The sequence below is a fragment of the Numenius arquata genome, chromosome 9 (assembly GCF_964106895.1).
Source record: "Numenius arquata chromosome 9, bNumArq3.hap1.1, whole genome shotgun sequence".
NCBI lineage: Eukaryota > Metazoa > Chordata > Aves > Charadriiformes > Scolopacidae > Numenius > Numenius arquata.
The window spans coordinates 29,293,029-29,316,340 of NC_133584.1; the positions used below are offsets into that span (position 1 = coordinate 29,293,029).

General features: G+C 42.0%; 1 protein-coding gene across 3 annotated transcripts in view; it reads right to left on the minus strand.

Annotated features, from left to right (window-relative positions):
• The window catches only part of FARP2 (FERM, ARH/RhoGEF and pleckstrin domain protein 2), a 79,962-nt gene that overhangs the window by 39,390 nt on the left and 17,260 nt on the right, over positions 1-23,312 (minus strand). For all 3 annotated transcript variants that reach the window (XM_074153048.1, XM_074153046.1, XM_074153047.1), the window contains exons 2-7: positions 21,968-22,072; positions 20,546-20,588; positions 13,475-13,553; positions 11,509-11,606; positions 9,220-9,334; positions 657-804 (exon numbers count right to left, since the gene is read on the minus strand). In XM_074153048.1, coding sequence (XP_074009149.1) covers positions 657-804; positions 9,220-9,334; positions 11,509-11,606; positions 13,475-13,553; positions 20,546-20,588; positions 21,968-22,072 — 588 coding nt within the window. The remainder of the gene's footprint in view (positions 1-656; positions 805-9,219; positions 9,335-11,508; positions 11,607-13,474; positions 13,554-20,545; positions 20,589-21,967; positions 22,073-23,312) is intronic.

The window sequence follows — 23,312 nt, forward strand, 5'->3', positions numbered from 1 at the left end:
GCAAGAGGAACTTCAGGACTGCAGTGGCTCATGCATCTCTGAAGAGAAGCTGCCCCGCAGCAACAAAAGAACAGGTAAGACACAAAATGAACAGAAAATGAGTGCCCAAATGGAAATATGTCAATAGGTCAGCTGCCTTTGTGTTTTGGGGGGAGGAAAATATGATTGTATTCCCAAACAGAACTCTGATCTTCAAGTCACTTATTTAATACGACAAGAGTAGTAATTCTGATTGGTCCAATCACTTCAATGAAACAGAACTTCCATATGCTAAGAGCAATGTTATTCCAGCAAAAATAGACTGTAACATTAAAACAAGGGCAAATGTACCAAAATTCCAGGATTATGGACCTGTTCCAGGGCTTTACCAAATGAATTGATGATTTTCTCTGAACACACATGGAACTTTCAAGCAGACAACAAAAACCCTTCTATACTTTGGGATCACTCTTGATTTCGTGGGTTTTGATGCTCTTCTGTCTGCACCAACAAGGGAAAACTGCACCAAACAATATTCTGGGGGCTTAAATGGCATTGCCTTGACCATAAAAATGTGCTAAGTTAATAAAATCATCAGATAATGCCTGAAGTTAAAATGAGAGACTTACTCCCAAAAGGTGCTAATGGAAAGATGGACACACATACTCTCACCTTACCTGGAACACCAGCACACCCATGTGTGAAACAGCGAGATTAATTCTGGTGCCCTCCCGGTCAGATGCAAGATGAAATCTGATGCCATACATCTCCAGTTTCCGAGCAATTTCAAGCACTTGAAAGTCCGATTCAGCAGGAGTTTGACCCCTTTTTAAAGAGGAAGACAAATAAATAAAGTTTTAAGAACAATCTGATTCTACAATATTGCCAACACAGCTAATGCATTTAAGTCTTAACTCCGGCACTAAATGAGAATTTTCTACCTCATTTAGTTGGGCAATTTCACTCCAAGTTAAGTATTACACTGAAACTTCTCTAATAGGAGCAATATGCAACAGCAGATGACCAACTTGAAATGCATCCCATAGAAGCACTGAAACAAAAGTTAACTAGTTCAGAGCTTTTTCAGTTTAGAAACAGTAAAGTTGAACAAATCAGAATTCAATCCACAATGCTCCTTCTCCTGCTTGCTTGTATACACAGTGATACTAACCAGATAAAAAGCGAGAGATGGAAGAGCTGCACTGCCAGCACAGTAGAAACAAAGCAAATAGCAAGAGAATGACCCATTCCAGGTTGGGTTTCGGAGCTACATCACAATTATTACCCTGGTGCTATCAGGTCCAATGCATTGCCCCAGTCTTTGGCTGTCCAATTCCCTCCTTGCCAAGGAATCCAGAGAATGATTTTAAAAATGTTTTTTGAAGTATCATCTGCTGTTGAAGTGACTTTGAAAACAGGAGGAAGATGTACGCACAAGGGACACCTCCTTTGTCCAAGCAAGACAGAGACTATTACAGACTCTGGCATGCACCAGCCACAGATTCAGCCTTCACTTATTTCTCCACAAGTTTGCTGAAGACAAACAACTGACATTCTGTTTTCCTGCATGACAATCTCCTATCGTTCTTTTTTTTTTTTTCCTTCCCCTCCTATTTTTCTCCATGAGGGGGATTTTACTGGATTACAGGATTTCAGTGCATTTTTTGGCTGATTCTTGGGAACAGGAGGGGTGGCCACGGCCCATGTGCCCGGGCTGGTCCACAGAGAGCGCGAGCCCAGCCAGCAGGAGAGGTGCAGTGCTCAAGATGCCTCTTGCCCAGCACACAGAAGGCAGTGCAGAGCTCTCATGCCACGCGAGGGCCAAGACCTCCAAATGTGGACCACACCAAAATATGTATTTCACAAGCCTTGAATTGACCTAGTGAAGTACTGATACTCGTGTTGACGAGACTTTTTCCCCTGCGGGTCAAACCTTGTCTGCATCAGTTCGGGGGTCCTGATGGGGGGGTTGGGATATTTCAAGACCAAACAAATCCCGCTGTGAAAATGCAGGAGTTCTTGCTACTGAACATGCCCCAATTACACTGCAAAGTAAAAAAGTCCTCATGACAGACAGAAGCCTGTCGCCTGACTAAGGCAGTCTCTGAACCAGAAACATACTGCAAGACAACACTGCCGGCCAGTTTTAGGCATAAATATGGTCAGGGAGGACTAGCTAAGGCAGGAGACCCGTCTCCTGTGCTAACTCGTTTCACTTCATTGAAACGGATGATAAACCATTTGTAGCATGATCTATTTTTGTGTACTATGTAGTGTCAACCACAACATTGGTATCAAATAAATTCTTCTGCTACCCTGACTTGCCTTTCTAGGCATGCTCCTTCAAAATACCTCCTTCTGCTGACCTATAGCCATGTTTTAGACTAAACAACTTTTGGCTCCATATAGATTTCTTTTAAATATAATTTGAGAATAGTGAAGTGAATGATTATTACATCTGAATTTACCAGAAATAGGGATGATGACAAAACATACTGACTGCATGTAGGAACTGTCCCTAAAATTCAGAGTGCAATTATGAAACTTACTTAGTATGCTAACATTTGAAAAATGGAAGCTGTTAGGAGGAACAATGCTTCTTTGATTCTTAGTAAAATGCTCCTTAGACTAAAATACACACATACACAAAAATGCACTGAGAAAGTAAGCCTGAACGCACATATATTTGACGATAGGATTTCAACAGTTCTCTATTGCCTTATTCATCCTGAAAGGAAAAAAAAATAATCTAAACCACTACAACAGGAAATCCAAATATTGTTTTTGCCAACTGGAGAAAGCAGGGATTCAGGGAAGTTACCAACTTCACAAGTTCAGTCCATACTTCCAACCTTATCCAAACATCAGTATTATATGACTGTGCGTGTATAAAGGGATTGTAAAGAACAAAAACAGAGAACAAAAATCTGATTTCAAATGGAAAAAGAAATGTCAAACTACATAAAGTGTCTTGTAATTGCATTTCTACCAGTGTTACCACCACGTGTATTAGTTGTGTCTAAGACCTTAAACTGGTAAAGCAGATTGCTCTTCCCTTACTGAAATGAGTAATGCTGGAAGAAGTGTTTTTATACTGGCTTTAAGTGTTACTAGCATTTCTTCCACAGATTCCTTAACTGTGTCAAAGTAGCTGAAGCACCATGGTTCCTATGTATTAAACACATACAAGACCCCCCCAATTCAAGAGGGATAGGGAACTACTGGAAAGAGTCCAGCGAAGGGCAACGAGGATGATTCAAGGATTGGAGCATCTCCCTTATGAAGAAAGGCTGAGAGAGCTGGGACTCTTTAGCCTGGAGAAGAGAAGGCTGAGGGGAGACCTTATCAATGCTTATAAGTATCTGAAGGGTGGGTTGAAGGAGGAGGGAGCCGGACTCTTTTCAGTGGTTGCCAGTGACAGGATGAGGGGCAACGGGCACAAGCTGGAACATAGGAGGTTCCACTCAAATATGAGAAGAAACTTCTTTATGGTGAGGGTGCCAGAGCCCTGAAACAGGCTGCCCAGGGAGGTTGTGGAGTCCCCTTCTCTGGAGATCTTCAAGACCCGCCTGGATGCAGTCCTGAGTAACATGCTCTGACATGCTCTGGGCAATCCTGCTTCGGCAGGGGAGTTGGACTAGATGATCTCTATGGTCCCTTCCAACTCTAAAAAAATTCAGTGAAATTCAGTGAAAGACAAAAAAGGTGGATCATAAATATTCATTTAGGGCACAGCTTCCTGAGTTAAACTCTAACAGCACTGTGTGTAACTCCCACCCACACTAATTCCTGCTATAATTCTTTTTAGTAGAGAGACGTTGAGAATGAAAGTGGTGCTTTGTATTTTATTTGTCTTTTAAAAGAGGATGCTGAAAATGCTAAGATTTCTGGAGCCTGGGAAGGGGGGCTGGATGGGAGGGAAAACAAAAACTAGGATAAAATGAAAACTGTAAAATTGGAACTATACAGTACTAAAAATTCTTCATAAACAGTCCAGTATAACTGACACAGAACCACTAGCAGCTATTTTAAATTCCATTAGATATGATCCAAAGCACAGTGCATCTCAGAAAGAATAAAAAAAATAATAATTTTAAGAGTGTTCTCATGCGCACAACCTGCCTGTACCTCCCAAAGATGGAGGAGCCCTGAGGGGGAAAGCCGGGGGCGACGGCGGGCAGCTCATGCTGCACCACAAACGGTTACAAACAAGAAGCTGTGGTTTCAGAGGAATTACCCTCAGATGTTTGCTGCAGACTAAGCTGCACAGACCAGCCTGAAAACAATCTGGTCTAATTTTGTTCATCCATTAAGCAGATAAATCTACTTAGTCTTCCCCAGGTCAATGGACAACAGACTATCTATTACTAGTATCTTCCAGCAAAAGCTGCTGTCAGTGCAATAGGTTTTAGCGGAAAGATTCCTTACATATGCCCATCTAGGCAAATATTGGCAGTATGTTACAATATTCACGTGGCAATTGGGGCAAGCGATTCAAAATCAATGCTATTAAATGTTAGGTGATTTACAGAGCATTTATACCAGTGATTAATGCATAATTTAAAGATGAAGTATCAAAACGCCGGATGTGCAGAAATTGCTTAGGCTATGTAGCAAACTGAAGTTACAGTTTTTCTAATTTAAAAACAATTTATGAACATCCTATTTTCAAAAAGAATTTAAATCATAGACAAACTAGGCTAACAAGTTGTGAAAGGACATGAGGGATAACAGTAAATGTAAATAAAGATCTATGAAATCTTCATAGATTTGAAATCTTCATCCAATTGATGTATGTACACACAAAAAAACCCCACAGCCATCTGAACACAAGCAAATTATGTTATGGTTAATTCTGGACTACACTCATCCTGATGCAAGTATTCCACTCACGCTACTTGCAGGAAGGCAGTAAACATTGCAAGTGTCCAGGGTGCCAGGATTTAACTGCTCCGCCACCAATACACCATCTTAAAAATACATTTTTTTTAATTTTATAAACTATAGAAATAAAATAAGGCAAGTTAATTGAGGCTCTTGCTGAAACAACTAAGTAATGTGCTATACTAAAAATATAACTCATCCTGTTTACTGTTATTATATTTGCAAAGTTAAATATAAAAACCGTATTTTATATATGTGAAAATAAAAGAAAGTATTTGTACAAGTGAAAGAGAAAGTAAAGGATATTTAATATAAGCTTTCAATTCCCATCTTTCTGAATGCAACCTTCTCAATATATTTTCTCTTCTTTTGATACAGCACTGATTGGATACACAGATTCTGTTTTATTCACTGCTACCAGTTCTAATAGCTACGGTGAAGCAATTGAAAAAAAAAAATTACTCAAACCACAACTTTCTAATGTGAAGGGCACCTCCATAGCACCATCCAAAGAGCCTGAGCAGCCTCTGCAAAAGCACATGCATCCTCCTCCTGCTCCCCCAGCTCACGCACGACCCGCAAGCCTGGGAAAGCCAAATCGATGTTCCCAGTTTGATGGGCGACAGAAGCCCCCTGCAAACTGGCCTCTGAGTCAGAGTGTTAGGGCAAAGCAAGGGCTGCAAAGAAGGAAAACTGAGGCAGAAAGAAGATGATGCAGTAGCGATCTGGAGATGAGCCATTCTGCCAGAAATGGGTTTCTTTTCCAGAAGGCTCTGTTTAGACGAGAAGTCTCTGTCAAAAGCAATCATCGGTCTAAGAAAATATCAGTCTGCTAAAGCTGAAGGAATAATCAGCTGAAGGAAATAAAAAAATGAAAATAAAATGCAAAATTAAAAATATGATGCACAAGGCCGATGAGAGAGAGAAGTATTCTGTCCATTTAACCACGCTCTGCATCACCAGGAAGGAGACGAACACTCAAGGTTCATGCTCCCACTTGCTTAATGGAATAGAAATGAGGAAAAACGTGCCTGAACTCTGAGAAAACATGGGACCTTCAGAACTCCTACTAAAAATGGAAAAGGGTGGCCAATACTCCCTGGATAAGGGAAGAGAGAAGAGATGTGTAAGGATGTCACAGCTATTTTTAGGACTGCAGTGCTTCCAAAATCACTTCTCTAACAAAAATTTTTACAAAGGTGCAGGGGATTTATAACATGCATTCAAAGTACTCAGGTATTTCTCATGTTCGATTGTAAACTGTTCTAACCACAGGCCTCAGCTTTTAATCTTAACATGGTTTGAATATACTCTTCTAAAACATTGCTTTAAAATAAGTTTTGCAATCATTTTAATAATATCACAGAATCACAGAATGATATGGGGTTGGAAGGGACCTCTGGAGATCATCTAACCCAACCCCCTGCCAGAGCAGGGCCACCCAGAGCAGGTCCCACAGGAATGTGTCCAGGTCAGTTTTGAATGTCTCCAGAGAAGGAGACTCCACCACCTCTCTGGGCAGCCTCTTCCAGGGCTCTGCCACCCTCAAAGGAAAGAAGTTCCTCCTCATGTTTAGATGGAACTTCTTATATTCAAGTTTGTGCCCACTACCTCTTGTCCTGTCACTGGGCACCACTGAAAAAAAGACTGGCCCCATTCTCTTGACACCCTCCCTTGAAGTATTTATAAGCATTGATCAGATCCCCCCTCAGTCTTCTCTTCTCCAGACTAAAAAGAACCCAGTCCCTCAGCCTCTCCTCCTAAGAGAGATGCTCCAGGCCCCTCATCATCTTTTCAGCCCTCTGTTGTACCCTCTCCAGCAGTTCCTGTCCTTCTTGAATTGGGGAGCCCAGAACTGGACACAGTGCTCCAGGTGGGGCTTCCCCAGGGCAGAGTAGAGGGTGGAGGATGACCTCCCTCGACCTGCTGGTCACACTCTTCCTGATGCTCCCCAGGATGCCATTGACCTTTTGGCCACAAGGGCACACTGCTGGCTCATGGTCATCCTACTGTTCACCAGGACTTCCAGGTCTTTTTCCTCAGAGCTGCTCTCCAACAGAGAGAGAGCCAACAGAGCCACCAACCTGTACTGGTGCTGGGGGTTATTCCTCCCCAGGTGCAGCACCCTACACTTGCCCTTGTTGAAGTTCATCAGGTTCCTCTCTGCCCAACTCTCCAGAGAGGAACCTGATGAACTGAATACGGCTATTAGATGCAATTCTCATTAAACCAACGAAAAGTACACTTCTGAAGCAAGGAATCTTTTCCTATTAACCTTCCTCTGACTTCTTCGTGACAGGCAAAACCACTGTGAACTGAACTGTTCTTACTGTGAAAACTGATTAGAAATAACTTATTTGAAAAAAACTCAAACCCAATTAATAAAATTACCAGTCCCTGACTCACTCGGAACACAGTCATGACCTTTCCATCAAGAAAAGTAAACCAAGAAAACTCCCTGCAAGCCGAAGCAACTCCATCGGATCCAGGCATGTGATTAACAAAGGATTGTTCTGCACATGGTCTGGTTGTACTTATCCCAGAACTGCAAAATCACACATTTCATCTCAAATTCGAAAGCCATCAGCCTATACTGCATGATGCCATCAAACCCTTTCATGAAGCCGCTTGTAGCTTTAGACTCCATGGCATCTCGCAGCAGGAAGTTTCACAATGTCGTCACAAGTTGTACGAAAAGGATGTTCCTCTCTTCTTTTCACATTTGCTTCGAAGTTACTGCCTAATTGTTTCAGCACTTTTCTTTTGACAGGAGAAAAGTTATGAAGTATTTCTGTGCAATTAATGGTTTCCCTCCCTCAGCTACCTTCTCCCAAAGTGAAGAATCCTAGCATACATTTTAATTTACTTTAAAATTACTTTGAACTACTTCAAAACAAGATTTACTTTGTTCTTTCATCATTTCCACATGCACCTCAAAGGTTCAAAAGCAGAAAAAAGTAACAAGAACTGATTTCATCGAGAATGCTGAAAGCTGAAAATCCACCAGTACCAATAATTTCAGTACAACTGAAAATGAGTGATCGTAAAAAGCAAATAGTTAATTATTGAAATTCTCAGGAATTGATTTCTAATAATACAGGATGTCTTAGCCTTAAACACAGATGCTGCCCTGAAAATCCTCTGTCTTAAAAGAAAATCAGTCAACAGTGATCCTTGAGTTTACCCACACAGAGCAAAAGGAAAATTTAAATTTCTAATATAGTATTTGGATTATAATGCATAACCATGCATAATTAACTGTGGTGTGGATATTCACAACCAATAAAAGCACTTCAAATTGCTAAATCCTAATACGCAAGGTCTCAAAAATTACAGAAAAGAAAGATCTATCAGGTGAAATCAAACCTCTCTCACCATTTTACCAAACACATTCTCTCGATTTAACCTGTCGACTCTGAGAATTGCACAAGTATGGTTAGGACCGTTGTGGCAGGTAATAGTTTAGAAAATTTTCAGCAATATTGTGTGCTCAGAAGTCTAAAAGAACAAAGCTGTGGCAAAAGTAGATTGTACAATGCAATCCCTGATCTTCTAAGTAATATTTTGGTGACAACAGAGCCTCCCTGTAGGTTGACTTCTCTCACGAGCACCATGTCCACTGTCTGCTCCAAATCTTCTTACTTATAAAAATATTTTACACTGCACACAGAGTAGATCTTCACATTTTAAGACCAGCAAGATTAGACCATAAAACACACAACCTCACTGTACATTGAATGCCCATGATGGGATAAGTGGGCATTTCAAATAACAAAGCATTCGTTTCTGCAGTTCCCGACTGTGTTGGAATTAATTCTATATTTGTGGCAAATAGTTTCTTTATCCCCAATAAACTTTACTTACTTCAAAAGTACCCCAGCTGTAAGGTAAGGCACTGCATAAATTCTGATGAAAGTTATTTCTCCCCAACTCCCTCCATCCTTCTCCATTTCCTTTATGCTTACTGAGTACTGAATGAGCACAATGCAATTGCTTTCCTATTATTTAGACAAAAGCAAGACCTATGCATCTGAGGGCAAGCTGAACTTAAACTTTGTAGACTGGAAATTTTGAAGAAGGATTTTGCCTAAAACCATTATTCCAAGCTCAGGATACCTTTCTTTGGTATGTTATTAAAGGTACACTGAAAAATCACTTGAGAGAAGCTACTGCCCCACAACTGTGTCCTAACTATGTAACTATTGCTACACCCAGCTTTTCTTGTCAGATGTAAATGGTGTTTAACTTACATGATCTTAACATCATGCTATTGCACAGCGTGCTGGACCTCCACCAAGCAAGTCCATCTGCTCCCCAGGAGTACACATTAGGGGTAATACATTAATCCTCACTTACACATGCTTCCTGTGGAACTCCAGAATCTTTCCTTCAATTCTTTCCTGGTTTGGCAAATACTGGTTTGTTTTAAGGTGTTCTCGATCCTCGGTTTCATCGAAATCCCCTATTTCAGCTATTACAGAAAACAAAACAATGTTAGATTAAGAAGAAACAATGGAACAGGAACAACGACAGAAAATACTTGGTAAGGAATTTATGTGCTCCAAATTTGTGCATTATGCTTTGTAGCCAGCTTCACTTTACAAAACACGTTTATCCCAAGCAGATTTCCAGAGGATTGTAGCAGTATTTTAACATTGTTTGGAAATTTTAGTAGCCTTTACAGTCAAAGATGTCAGACTTATAAAAGACCCATGAGGTCTTCTAAACGTTTTTTCCTCACAGACACCTCATACCAAACCAACATATTTCAATTTAATTTCTCTAAATATATGTGAAACAGTTATGGACAAGCTTACTCGGGAAGAGGGCAAATCAGATTTTAGGAACTGTCCAAAAATAAATACGCAACAAAAAGAGAAAGCTGTGTTATGTGACTATAAACCCCACAGCACATACATCTTGTGCTTTGCTCCCCCCTTCACATATTCATGCCTTTCAGAAATGATGCTGTGGATTTAGGAAGAGATTTACAGTAGAAAAAAGCATGAATCAAAAGCGTGGAACAGGTTCGATCTAATAAGACATAAAAAGACTAGAAGTCTTTGGCTTGGAAAATAAAAGCATGAAACAGGCAGAACACATGGCAGACGTATACACAAGTTGGGTAAATAAGTTTTTTTAAAAGTTATTTACTTTTTCTGATAATAAAACATGAAGTTACAATATTAAATTAAAATGTCAACGTTTTAAAAAGACACAAGGATATAAGTTATCCTATAAGCCTCCCAAAAACTAAGACATGAAGCTCATTTTCATGGAAGGATGCCAAAAATATAATCAAATATATAAAAAAAATATAAAAATATAATCAAATTCAAAAGTTATACAAATGCATGGCAGCAAAGTTCATCAAGAGTTGCAGAGTCAGTCTTTGACTTAGTCAAGCCACGTGCAAAGATTACTGATGGATGCATCAAAGGAAGTATCACCATATGCTTGTCCCCTTTCTGAGGGCTTCCCCACAGCATCTGCTATCAACTAGGGTCAGAAAAAGGAGTGCACTAAGTGAATTAATAATCTCCTCCAAGGCAGCTGTTCTTAAAAAGAACACAGCAATATCCTGTTTAAAATCAAGCCAGCACACAAAACAGCAAGAAAAAAAAATTCGACAGGCACTTTTGTAAAATAATTTCTGTTAAAAATAATCATATTCTTTCGCACTTCTAATTTCCTAGTAGGGAGGGAGCCAGCCAGGCAAGGCCAGCCACTGGGATGTGCTCACCAGCTCCGTGCCACACTGTGGAGTGCAGAACATCCACTGGAAGACCATCAGCACATTTGAACCCTGTCACTTGCTGATGACACGCACACGAGAGAGATTTGCTCTTCCAATAAAATCACCGTAACTAGTATTATTATAATTGTATAATTATTATATGACGGTGCAGAATTATATTGCTAATAACTATTCAGCAGTGCACGTGTGAAGACTTATCATTTAATAGCTTTTGTTTTGAGCCAGCAGGGAAGCACAACCTTCCATTTCTCTGCTCAGGTTATAGACTGGGGAACACTCCATCATTTGGCTGCTGCTCGAACGGATTTAGTTTTTCAACTTGCTTATCTTAAAGGATGTGTTTTGAGGTCCTGAGGCACATACAGACTGAGCGAGCAGCAACATGGAGAACTTCGAAATCAATTGCTTCCCATTTCCATTTGCATTCCCAGCAAGGAAGAAGGCTGCTGACAACCCGGCCATCAACTTGTTCTGACACGTTTCTAGCTTTATTTCAGCCCAGTTTCTATACGCTTATCTCCCCCAGCCCCAGGGAAAGTGAGAAAGGAAGCCAAGGAATTACGGAGGCAGAGGGGAGCAACTGTCTGGAAGATGAGCAGTGGTAGAGACTCATTTGCAGAGCCAGGGAAAACGGAGACCACACAAGGGAGCTGGTTTCACACAGTCTCCACGAAGCCAAAGCTCTCTTGTGCACAAGCACCAGCTGCTCCTCACCACAGCTAGCCCTGATAATCCCAGTGTTCAAAATCAACGAGTTTACTGCATGTACGGAAGAAAATATTGTGAGACAGAAAACACTTTTAGTTACCAAAAGCTTCTGTATGCTCTTTAACTTGGGTTTTAGCAATTGCAACACCACCCAGTGTCACCACAGTTGAGATACTCACATTGCAGAAGGTGAGAGACCAGAAGAGCAGCCGTATTGTCACTGCATGTCAGTCGCTCCTCTGCCAAGTCTCTCTTGATTTGCAATGCAAACAGGTACCTGAGAGAGAGTTACAAGTACCACCTTGACTTGTGAAAGAACAGTAAAAGGACTGAGCAGCATTTTGTAAACCAACATCTCCTAATTCTTCCTCTCTCCAAAACCAAGGGAACACGGAAGCCTTGCTACCAAGGACGGTCAAATCAAACCAAACAACCTGTGACTAATCCACCGCAATTTATCAGCATAGATGAACACGTAGGGACAAGGAAGCAGAAGGAAAACCACACTTTTAACAAATTTGATTTGCCAAGTAACAGCAGCTGTAATTTTTAGTTGGAAAGAAACTTACTGAACACTTCAAGTGATTTTATCTATTAGGACAAGGATGGGAGAACATCACTGATTCCAGTATCTTGTTTGGGAAAATAACGAGCATTTCTCCTAGCACTCAGTTAATTTACTAAGTGGTTGTATTTTCCAGGACTGTAATGTTAGCAGCCTAAGAACACAGTAAGAAATTAAATTTCCTTTTCTTATACTGCTGTCCTCATTTAACTAAAGTATTTTCCATTCAGATGTTAGAGAGGAGTAGATTTCTGTTTAACAGTTTTGTGTAAGTAACAAGCTGCCTGCAAAACACAGAAGGAGAGAAGAAAAACCTGACAGCCTTCAAAGTATGCTGAGAAGGACCGACTTAGTAACCTAAACCAACTTGAATATATTTTTATTCATGCGATGCTGGCGAGTCTTTTGTCCTTTCCCTTTTACTTGAAAGAAGGTGCAATAAGGACTCCAGTAGAGAGGCAACAAGTCATTACTATAAACCTCTGAACTGATAGACTGATCAATGTTCTTTACTGAATTATACCCTGAAAGAGAACAGTAATTATTTTTTTTAAAGAAGAATTATTTTTAAAACATTATGTATCATGTTCTTGAGGCAAAAAGATAATAAAAGGTACACATTTTGAACGTGGGTTTTTTTTTCCAAATTTCCAATTACTGTAAGTATGTATTAAAGACTTCTATAAAATATGCTCTGTTTTCTGCATATATGACTGCACTATCTTGGTTTCTTCATTACACTCACAATGAAGTGTACACATCATTAATAGCATTATGAAATACCCAGATGCTCTAAGCACAGACCAGAATTCCACAATAAATACTCCATAAATAGGCAAAAACACAGTTCCTGCTCCAAAAAGCTGTATACCTAATAAAATTCCTAGAAGAAACAGCAATTAACATAAGGAAATTGGAAGGAAATGAAATATTTAGATAGTATTTATCATTACAAGAGACAATCCCATCGTACCATGGGAGTTATCATACCTGTTTGCTCAAAAAAAAGCCTGAAGGATAATAATGAACCTCTGCGGATCTCTAAAAGGAATTCCATTTAAAAGCAGTAAAACTGGGAAAAGCATTAAATGAGCTCTTTAAATACTAAAATCCTGGGTAATGTCTTTGCTAGAGGCACAGACTTCAAATCACATTCCCAGGTGCTAGCAATAGGCAAAAGCACCCCACAAGCACCAGTGAAAAACGCATTTGCTGGTTGTAGAACACTTAAAGTGTAGACTTTAGAAGTGTAAATGATAAATAATTTATTAAAGTATGTGCTGATTATTTTATATAGGTACTGTTTATAAATATGAATATTTTCTCTATATCCTGTCTCTTTTGACACCATGATGTTTGGAAAGCCCTAACCTGCACTGTTTTTTGTTTTGAAAAATATTTTTTCCGATAACGTTCATCTGCCAACACGTGTCTGCTAAAACTGTGACACGAAGCAAAAGTGCTCTTTTGCTCATTTTAGATATAAATTTTGTTTAGAAGCAGATGCAATGTCCTCCTACTCCCACCTTTCCTTTATTTTAGTAGGTAATGCAAATCAAATCCTTCAAAAAATACTTTACCTAGTATATTCCTCTTGCAATTGACCCGGGTCTGGAGGGAAGAACTTTACAGCTAGACGAAGCATTGTAGTCTTTGGTCCTATAAGAAAAGTTAGTCATGTCACAAAAAATTCTTGTTCTTCATCAGCACATGCATATTATGTTTTCCAACATGCAGAGAAATACAAGGCACGTGAAGCCTAGACAACTTAGAATCATAGAATCATAGAATCATAGAATGGCTAGAGTTGGAAAGGACCTTAAAGATCATCTAGTTCCAACCCCCCTGCCATGGGCAGGGACACCTCTCACTAGAGCAGGTTGCTTAAAGCCCCATCCAGCCTGGCCTTGAACACTTCCAGGGATGGGGCATCCACAACTTCCCTGGGCAACCTGTTCCAGTGCCTCACCACCCTCACTGTAAAGAATTTCTTCCTTATATCTAATCTAAATCTCTTCTCTTCCAATTTAAAACCATTGCCCCTTGTCCTGTCACCACTCTTCCTGACAAAGAGTCCCTCTTCAGCTCTTCTGTAGGCTCCCTTCAGGTATTGATAGGCTGTTATAAGGTCTCCCCGGAGCCTTCTCTTCTCCAGGCTGAACAACCCCAGCTCTCTCAGTCTGTCTTCATAGGAGAGGTGCTCCATCCCTCTGATCATCCTCGTGGCCCTCCGCTGGACCCGTTCCAACAGGTCCATGTCCTTTCTGTGTTGAGGACTCCAAAGCTGGACACAGTACTCCAGGAGGGGTCTCACGAGCGCAGAGTAGAGGGGCAGAATCACCTCGCGAGACCTGCTGGCCACACTTCTCCTGATGCAGCCCAGGACACGGTTGGCTCTCTGGGCTGCCAGTGCACACTGCCTGCTCATGTTGAGCTTCTCATCCATAAGCACTCCCAAGTCCTTCTCCTCGGGGCTGCTCTCCAGCCATTCTCCACCCAACTTGTATTTGTGCCTGGGGTTGCCACGTCCCAGGTGCAGGACCCTGCACTTGGCTTGGTTGAACTTCATGCAATTTGCACGAGCCCACCTCTCCAGCCTGTCTAGGTCCCTCTGGATGGCATCCCTTCCCTCCAGCATGTCAACTGCGCCACCGAGCTTGGTGTCATCAGCAAACTTGCTGAGGGTGCACTCTATCCCACTGTCCATGTCACCGACAAAGATGTTAAACAGTACTGGTCCCAGTACCGACCCCTGCGGAACACCACTCGTTACTGGCCGCCACCTGGACATTGAGCCATTGATTGTAACCCTTTGGATGCGGCCATCCAGCCAGTTCCCTATCCACCGAGTGGTCCATCCATCGAATCCATGAGTTTCCAATTTTGAGACCAGGATGTCGTGCGGGACAGTGTCAAATGCTTTGCATAAGTCCAGGTAAATGACGTCAGTCACTCTGCCCTTGTCTACCAAGTCTGTGGCAGTATTGTAAAAGGCCACCAAATTTGTCAGGCACGATTTGCCCTTGGTGAAGCCATGTTGGCTGTTTCCAATCACTTCTTTATTCTCCATGTGCCTTAGCAAGGATTTCAGGAGGATCTGCTCCATGATCTTGCCAGGCACAGAGGTGAGACTGACCGGCCTGTAGTTTCCCGGGTCTTCTTTGTTTCCTTTTTTGAATATTGGAGTTATGTTCCCTTTTTTCCAGTCAGTGGGAACTTCACCAGACTGCCACGATTTCTCAAATATGATGGAGAGGGGCTTAGCAACTTCGTCCGCCAGTTCTCTCAGGACCCGTGGATGGATTTCATCAGGTCCCATGGACTTATGCACCTTCAGGTTCTTTAAGAGGTCTCGAACCTCGTCTTCTTGTACTGTGGGTGCTTCTTCATTCCCAGAGCCCCTGTTCTTGCCCTCCGTGACTTGGGCAGTGTGGTTAGGGCCCTTGCCAGTGAAGACTGAGGCAAAGAAGTCATTCAGTAGCTCAGCCTTGTCCACATCCTGGGTGACCAGGTCTCCCGTTTCCTTCCGGAGGGGACCCACAGCTTCCCTCGTCTTATTTTTATCCCTGATATATCTATAGAAGTTCTTCTTGTTATTTTTCACATCCCTGGCTAGATTTAGTTCTGCCTGGGCTTTCGCTTGCCTGATCAGGTTTCTGGTGACTCGGACAGCTTCTCTGTATTCTTCCCAGTCTACCTTTCCCTGCTTCCACCCTCTATAGGCCTCCTTTTTTGTCCTGAGTTTGTCCAGCAGTTCCTTGTTCATCCACGCCGGCCTACTGGCTATTTTGCCCGATTTCTTCTTTTTTGGGATGCACCTCTCCTGAGCTTGGAGGAGGCAATCCTTAAATACCACCCAGCTTTTTTGGGCCCCTCTCCCTTCCAGTTCTTTTTCCCACGCTACCTTACCAATCAGATCTCTCAGGAGATCAAAGTCTGCTCTTTTGAAGTCCAGGGTAGCCAGCTTGCTGCGCACCCTCCTTGCTGCCTTATGAATCTTGAATTCTATCATCTCATGGTCACTGCAGCCGAGGCTACCCTTGAACTTGACATTCCCGACCAGCCCCTCCTTGTTGGTGAGGACAAGGTCCAGCACTGCTCCTTTCCTCGTTGGTTCCTCTATTATTTGCAGAAGAAAGTTGTCGTCGACACATTCTAAGAACTTCCTGGATTTCCTGTGCTCTGCTGTGTTGTCCTTCCAACAGATGTCGGGGTGGTTTGCTGCTTGCCAGCTAACTACAGCGGGCCTATGGCATACAGATTGTCCATGGACTGTCAACAGAGACACGGCAGGTCACTCCTCTGAAAACTATGTATACTACTTCCAAGGCAAGTCTGCAGTCTGAATGCTGTAAAAATAGTTTTGCGCAACATGAAAGCTATAATACCCCAAAGCAACTACCCGATCTCATATGAAGGCATTGTAGATGACCCAGTGAGAGGTTCCCAGAGGGAGAGGAGGGTGGAGATCATCTCACAGGCTCTCCCAACACCCACCATCAGAGCTGTCGATGAGCTGAATCCAGCCAGACCCAGCTGTCTCCCCGCGGAGCTAAGTGTGTTTGCAGGCATGCCCACTAATACCCAATTCTTCCCATTTTTAACACCATTCTTGTAAATCTCAACTACAGGGAGAAAACTAATTTAATGTTTAAATCTAAACAGAATCCTAAGTAACTATTTAGAATAGTCCACGATACTCTGTGTAACATTTTACAACAAGAAAACCCAGTTGTGACAGGACCGACTTACTAGTTTCAGCATCATGACTCAGCCTGCTGAACTGGCTGACTTGATGCCCACAATCCCCTGTTTCATCAGTATTTTCGGAGGAATATTACAGGGTACCACAACTGCTCACCATGCCATGACTGGGGACCACTGTTCTGCTGTTGTTTTTCACAGAATCACAGAATGATATGGGGTTGGAAGGGAACCTCTGGAGATCATCTAGTCCAACCCCCTGCCAGAGCAGGGCCACCCAGGGCAGGTCCCACAGGAACGTGTCCAGGCGGGTTTGGAATGTCTCCAGAGAAGGAGACTCCACCACCTCTCTGGGCAGCCTCTTCTAGGGCTCTGCCACCCTCAAAGGAAAGAAGTTCCTCCTCATGTTTAGGTGGAACTTGTTATATTCAAGTTGGTGCCCATTTCCTCTTGTCCTGTCCCTGGGCACCACCGAAAAAAGACTGGCCCCATCCTCCTGACACCCACCCTTTAAGTATTTATAGGCGTTGATCAGATGCCCCCTCAGTCTTCTCTTCTCCAGACTAAAAAGACCCAAGTCCCTCAGCCTCTCCTCCTAAGAGAGATGCTCCAGGCCCCTCAGCATCTTTGTAGCTCTTTGAAATACTCAGCCCTTTTCCTTTTCTTAGAACAGTCAAGGCTGACCATTTTGCAGGCAGGCAGAACACTAGCCAACCTTTGCTTCCAGATGCCTACTGAGCAACCACCTTGCATTTGCAGGCATCCCGTGGACACAAGGAGTAGCCCCATGCTCCACTGCCAGCATCTCCACTCAGCTGTGACAGACCGAGACCTGTCCCCAGCACGTACCTTCCCACGAGGAGCCTCAAGCACATAGAGCCAAGAAAGGCAGGACAAACTGCCGAAAGAAAGACTCCCTCTAAAAGGCAGAGGAAGACTTAGGAAGGGAAAAACTGCAACCCCTCTTCTCGCTAGACTCTTCTCCTCCAGGTACAGAGCTCGTGACCCAACTGACCCTCTAAGACAGCCCTGCTTATGTGTGACCTCCAGAGATGCCTTCCAGCCCTGCCACCCCGGGACTCTGTGTGCTGCTTCTGTTTCAAAGCAAGCTTAGCCAAATTAAAAAAAAAAATATTCAAATTTATTTGAGCACGTTGGTAAGCCCAAGCCAGCCTGCTTTAATTTATTTTAAGCACCAAGTTCTCTTAAAGCTTGACAGAGGGCAATTTAACCCAATCAGCCCAAAAATACGCTGATTTCTTCTGTCTGGAATACCCAATTCCCATACGCCAAACATTCCTCTGCTCCCTCATCCTCTCATTTGTTAATAGGGGAATAACGAATTTTGCTTTCTGCCAAGTAGCTGGGAGAACTAACCCTCTGGCTATCACAGCTGCCAGAAGAGCAGCTGCCAGCCTCCAATCCCAGAATTACCAAAAGCTTTGGTGAACAAAAAACTAAAATCCACATTCTAATTACAGTGTAATATCTAGAAATGAAAGGAGGCTGGAAATAACAACCTATAACCATATACAAAGCTCACATTTGGCGGAAACTAAAACCATACTGAGGATTTTGTAGTTCTTGAGACACACCAAGGGAGGAAAATAAAACTTTACATTAAATTTCCAAAAATACTCTGAGCCTTTGGAAGACTTTCACAAGGTTAAGAACAGACCTGCACATTACTCACATCAACCAAGTGGGAAGTATTGCTGCAGAAGCAATTTTGGCAGTGTTCCAAGCTACATTAAATGATAATAAATATTAAAAATTAAAAACACAATGTTGTGTATTTGCTTCTGTAGCACAACTCCTCCCCTTTTTGTTTTTTTAATCTCACCTTTCATCTATGAATAAGTCTCATTCTAATTAGGAAAAGAAACACTGGGCCACTCTAAGCCAAGATGCAGAATTTATTATAAGAAGCCAAATCTGAGCAAAACCAAGAACAACAACAACAAAAATGAAGTCAGGAAAAATTATCCATATGGGTATGGTGAACACAACACTATATAAAACTGGCAACGCCTCAGAGAAGGCACCCAAATGCCAACCTGATATTGTGCGCCTGTTAGGAAGTCGAAAATTTGGATCTAAATTCCTTGCTTTCTGGAGAGTTTCGGCAGTAAAACTGACTGCGTTCATTTGAAAATAATCAAAAATAAAATCCTTATCATGCAACACAAAATTCTATCTATCTCAGAATAGGTCTTTAGCCAAGACTAATTCAGCGTAAATGGTAATAATCTAGATCTTCTATTTTTAGAGAGTGTCAAAGACTCAGAGCTGTGTGCCTACAATTACATAGTAATCACCATCAACATAATCTAACAGGTTTGAGCTGTATTACCTTGAAGCCCATGATAATTGGACTAAAAGTTACACTGGACTAAACTGGACTAAAACTGGACTACTGCTGGACTAAAAGTTACAAGGTTCACTCCAAAATCATTAAATTCTAAAAAAACCCAAACAAACAAAAAATCCAACCAAAAAAAAAAATAACAAAAATGAACCTCAATGAAACTTGTTGATGTGAGAATACAGGAAAAGATCATCCATCCATGCCAAGTTCAGGCACTTCTTAACAGCATGAGCAAACTTACCGAATCTCATTCTTACAGAATCTCACTTTCCCTTGGGAGCCCGCCCGCAGGCAGCAGGGAGTGGGCAGGCAGAGGGGCACCGGGGAATGACAGCCCCACGTGCCTGGGGAGCGTGGAGGCTGAAGCCACTGCAGATGTGGCCATCCCGGCACAGCTGTACTGTCAGATGTCAAACTCCTTCCATTATTGCAGCTTGCTTAGCCCCTTACTTCTGAAATGTCTGCATTACCGAGTAATTAGATTGGTGAGTTCTTATTTTCTGGCAGTCAGTTTGAGGCCAGACATTCCTCTGCTCCCTCATCCTCTCATTTGTTAATAGGGGAATAACGAACTTTGCAGCTGCTTAGTCCCTTACTTCTGAAATGTCTGCATTACGAAGTAATTAGAATTGGTGAGTTCTTATTTTCTGGCAGTCAGTTTGAGGCAGAAAAGTAACTAAAAACTACCTCCTAGTACTGATTTTCAACATTTTTCAATTAAGATTTTGAAAGGAGTAGGAATCCACCACACCCTTCTGGGTCTTGTTCTTCCACAAAGTCTTTACAATCAGAAAAAGAAATTAAGCAAACAGCTTAAAGCTGTTTAAGGGAAAAAAAAAAAGTTTGATCTAATCTTTCAACATCAGAACTAGCATAAGGTATTCTTCAATTATTTTTAGCCTTTAGACTGCATCTCACATTACTTTTTAGAGTAGCATAAAGCAAAGACAGCATTGATATTGCAATATCGTCCTGGCAAAAGAGCAGAAACAAATTCCACAATCAAAGCTGCAGCCACCCACCAAGTGGGAGATCCCTACCTCCGCTCTCAGCAAGGCTGCTCCTCGGCACATTGAGAGAGTTTTTGAGAATGAGATGGGAACACCCACCCCACTGAAATTCCCTGCCTGTCAGCAAGCTGAGCGCAGCTTTCTGCAGCCCTTCCAAAAGGTGTATCAGCTCTCAGACAGGGTCTCACAACTGCAGATGCTACCTCCTCCCGTGCAACAAGGCAGAATATTCCTTTTTCTTTCCACCATAAGACAACACAACTTACAAAAGCTCACAGACAGCAAATGTCATGTTTCACTTATAAGTAACACCAGCTGACCCAATCTATCTAGATATGTATCTCAGAGAAAGAACCACACCTTCAGTAAGTTTCCTTTCCATCCACCACATAGTACATATTTTAATATCAGGTTTTATCAGGTTTGCATGCCCAAACAGGAACCACTATCACCCCTACCAAGTACAATTTTCAGGGAAGCATAACCAGTAAATCAAGTAGTAATTGTGAAAGCAACCCACATAAAGCAGATGCAAATTAAGGAAAACTTCCTTTTTTAAAAGTACTTACTCCGTACTTGTTTAATAACAGGTTTCATGGGTTCCAGCCAAATCTGAAATTAAAGAAAAAAAATTACAAACTGGCATTCATAACTGAATACAATATGAAAACATCAAGAGTAAATTAAAATAAAGCAGTAATTGGTGAGTGTGTATTTCGTCCTCACTGCAGCAATGCAGAAATTCCTTTGCTTTAAAAAAAGGGTACTTATCTCTCTGAATTGTCATTTATCATGCATCAACAGAAAACCCACTGATCCGTGCTTAAAGCTCATCTGGACAGAAAAGGAGCCAGGTCAGCACAAGCACACCACCGCTGCCAAGAAGACAGAAATCATGCCAACATACACAACTGTACACTGGAGCCAGGCTACAGAATGACAGAAGGTCTGGAGAAGACGACAAGTTCCACCTTTTTTTCCCTTCCATATTTTGTCCATCTCTCTTACCTACCTATTTATGGATTTTTACTCGACATTAATTTCCCACAAATTCTTCTCTTGACAAGTACATTTTTAAAGAAAGTCTACTGTTGTTCTAGTACCCACAAAATTAACAAAAACTACTCTGGATGCTCTACTTTTTTTTTTTTTCCTTTTCCCTACCCCTCCAAACAAAAAAGCGTAACAAGACTAGTTACTTCTCTGTCTAAAACAGAGCTGAGGATTTTCAGAACCTTATTAGATGCAGAAACACTTTGGACGCTTTGCAGAAGAAACAGAAACTAAACAAACTCTGCTGTGTTTCCATGGCTCAAAAACAGAGTGTATTAGTGCTATTAACATTCTCTGTCTTCTCAGTCATATTTCTGTGTGCGAGTCCTAAAACTAGAGAAAGTAATAGAAAAACAAAACAAAACAATGAAGACAACACAGTTTTGGAAACATTTTCTAGTTTAAAAGCCACATTGTTCTCTTTGTAAGATACAGGGTAAGCGACTAGGGGGCTTATTGAGTGTCAGTATTTATCTAGATCAATTATTTAAAAAGCTTGCAGGTCTGTATGTCTGCTGAGGTTTATATTTGTTAGAAAGAGGTTCATAATGACTCTTCAGGGAAATTAACTGAAGGTAAGTATGACCACTACCAAAATTGCATGTTGTAGTATCACTTTATAAGTGCTCCACAGCTACACTTTGAGTTAATGTTTCCCCTTCCAGAGGGGAGGAGGATTTTGTTTATGTCCCTAAGAGTGGGAACATCAGGAACTATTTAACCGCTTTCAACATTTTTTGAGATTTAACAAGAAGTAGAATCTGACTCCTTCCCTCTGCTTTATTATGTGTCCTTGTTCTGGTCAAGGAAGCAGATTTACAAGAATCAAAGAGATAACCCTATAGGAGACTCCAGCAGACTTTAAAATTTTGCCACTCAAGCAACTGCATTCACTCAACCTTTTTTTTACACTGAATTTGTCAGGGAACTGTACATACCCAATATGACTGGATGTTCTGGAACTCGATCCCAAAGTAATCCGATTCAATCAAATTCAGATGCTTGTAAACTTCTGTCAATAATGTCTGGCCATAGTATTTTGACTAAGGAAGTCAAAAAAAAAAACACAAAAAAATACAGTGGCATGAAGATAACTAAGTTCACAGCAAATTAGAAAAAAAAATATAGCATCTTCAGAAACTGTAGAAAAACATCTCAAAGATTGTTCACGTTATTTTTGTCACTGTAACACCCAAACATCCAAGATAATGCACAGGGCTGCACAAACAAGTTTCACAAAGGCAAAGGAACCCATGCAGGACTTCCTGGGGCCAGGCTGGCCGCAGCCAGGGATTAGGCCCACAGCAGAGGCTGCTCATTACAGCACACGCAAGGCTTTTGCTGGTAGAACTGGAACTCATCTTCTCCAGAGGAACACCTTTGAAAAACCCTAATGTTTTTCTCACAACAGTGTTCAAGAAAACCCAAGGTGATAGTATTTATTCTGTTAATTAAGAAATAAATGGGAAGGCTACAGTGGGAACCCAAACACCCTCCTCTCGCACCATGCCCTCTGTGTAAAGTCATTGGCGATGAATCCCTCCCCCAGGAAACTCACTCACTAGCCGTTTTCACAGTCAAGTTAGGTACAAAGTCACAAGACAAACACTGGCATAAAGCAGCTATGGTAATAGGGAGAAAATGGGAAACTTGCACAGCACACCCAAAACAACTACGCTTGGGTCTGCTTATTAAAACACACGAGCTTGTTCTCAGCATCTATTTTTGCATGACTATAGCAGCCACCACAAGAGAAACAGCATTTATGAACTTGCACATCAGCCTGGGAAAAGAATTCAAAGGGCTTTTACATCCCTCGACCTGTTCCAGCAACACACAAAAGCTGGCAGGATGGCCAGCGTAGGTTGCAAAAAGAGGCAGGGTGGCCACTGAAACCCATGTTCTACCTTGGACCACAAAACTAAGCCTGCAACTGCTGGAGCGGGGTAGACCTGGTGGCCGACTGTGGAGATGGGTAGACCCAGCATCCCTGGGGATCCCGCTGAAGTATGGTAGACCTGGGAGTCCTGCTCTGACCGGACCGCAGGTAGGCCTGGCAGCCAGCTGCAGAGATGAGTAGACCTGGCAGCCTTGGCTGTCCTGCCAGAGCAGGGTAGACCTGGTGGCCAGCTGCGGAGACAGGTAGACCTGGCAGCCCTGGCCATCCCTCTGGAGCCAGGTGACCCAACAGAACATGCCTCGGGCTTTCATGCCACCGAGGTCTTGTTTTTTTGGAAACAGAGTGCAGGAAGACTCTACAACTTTCCCCATCAAAGCTAGCAC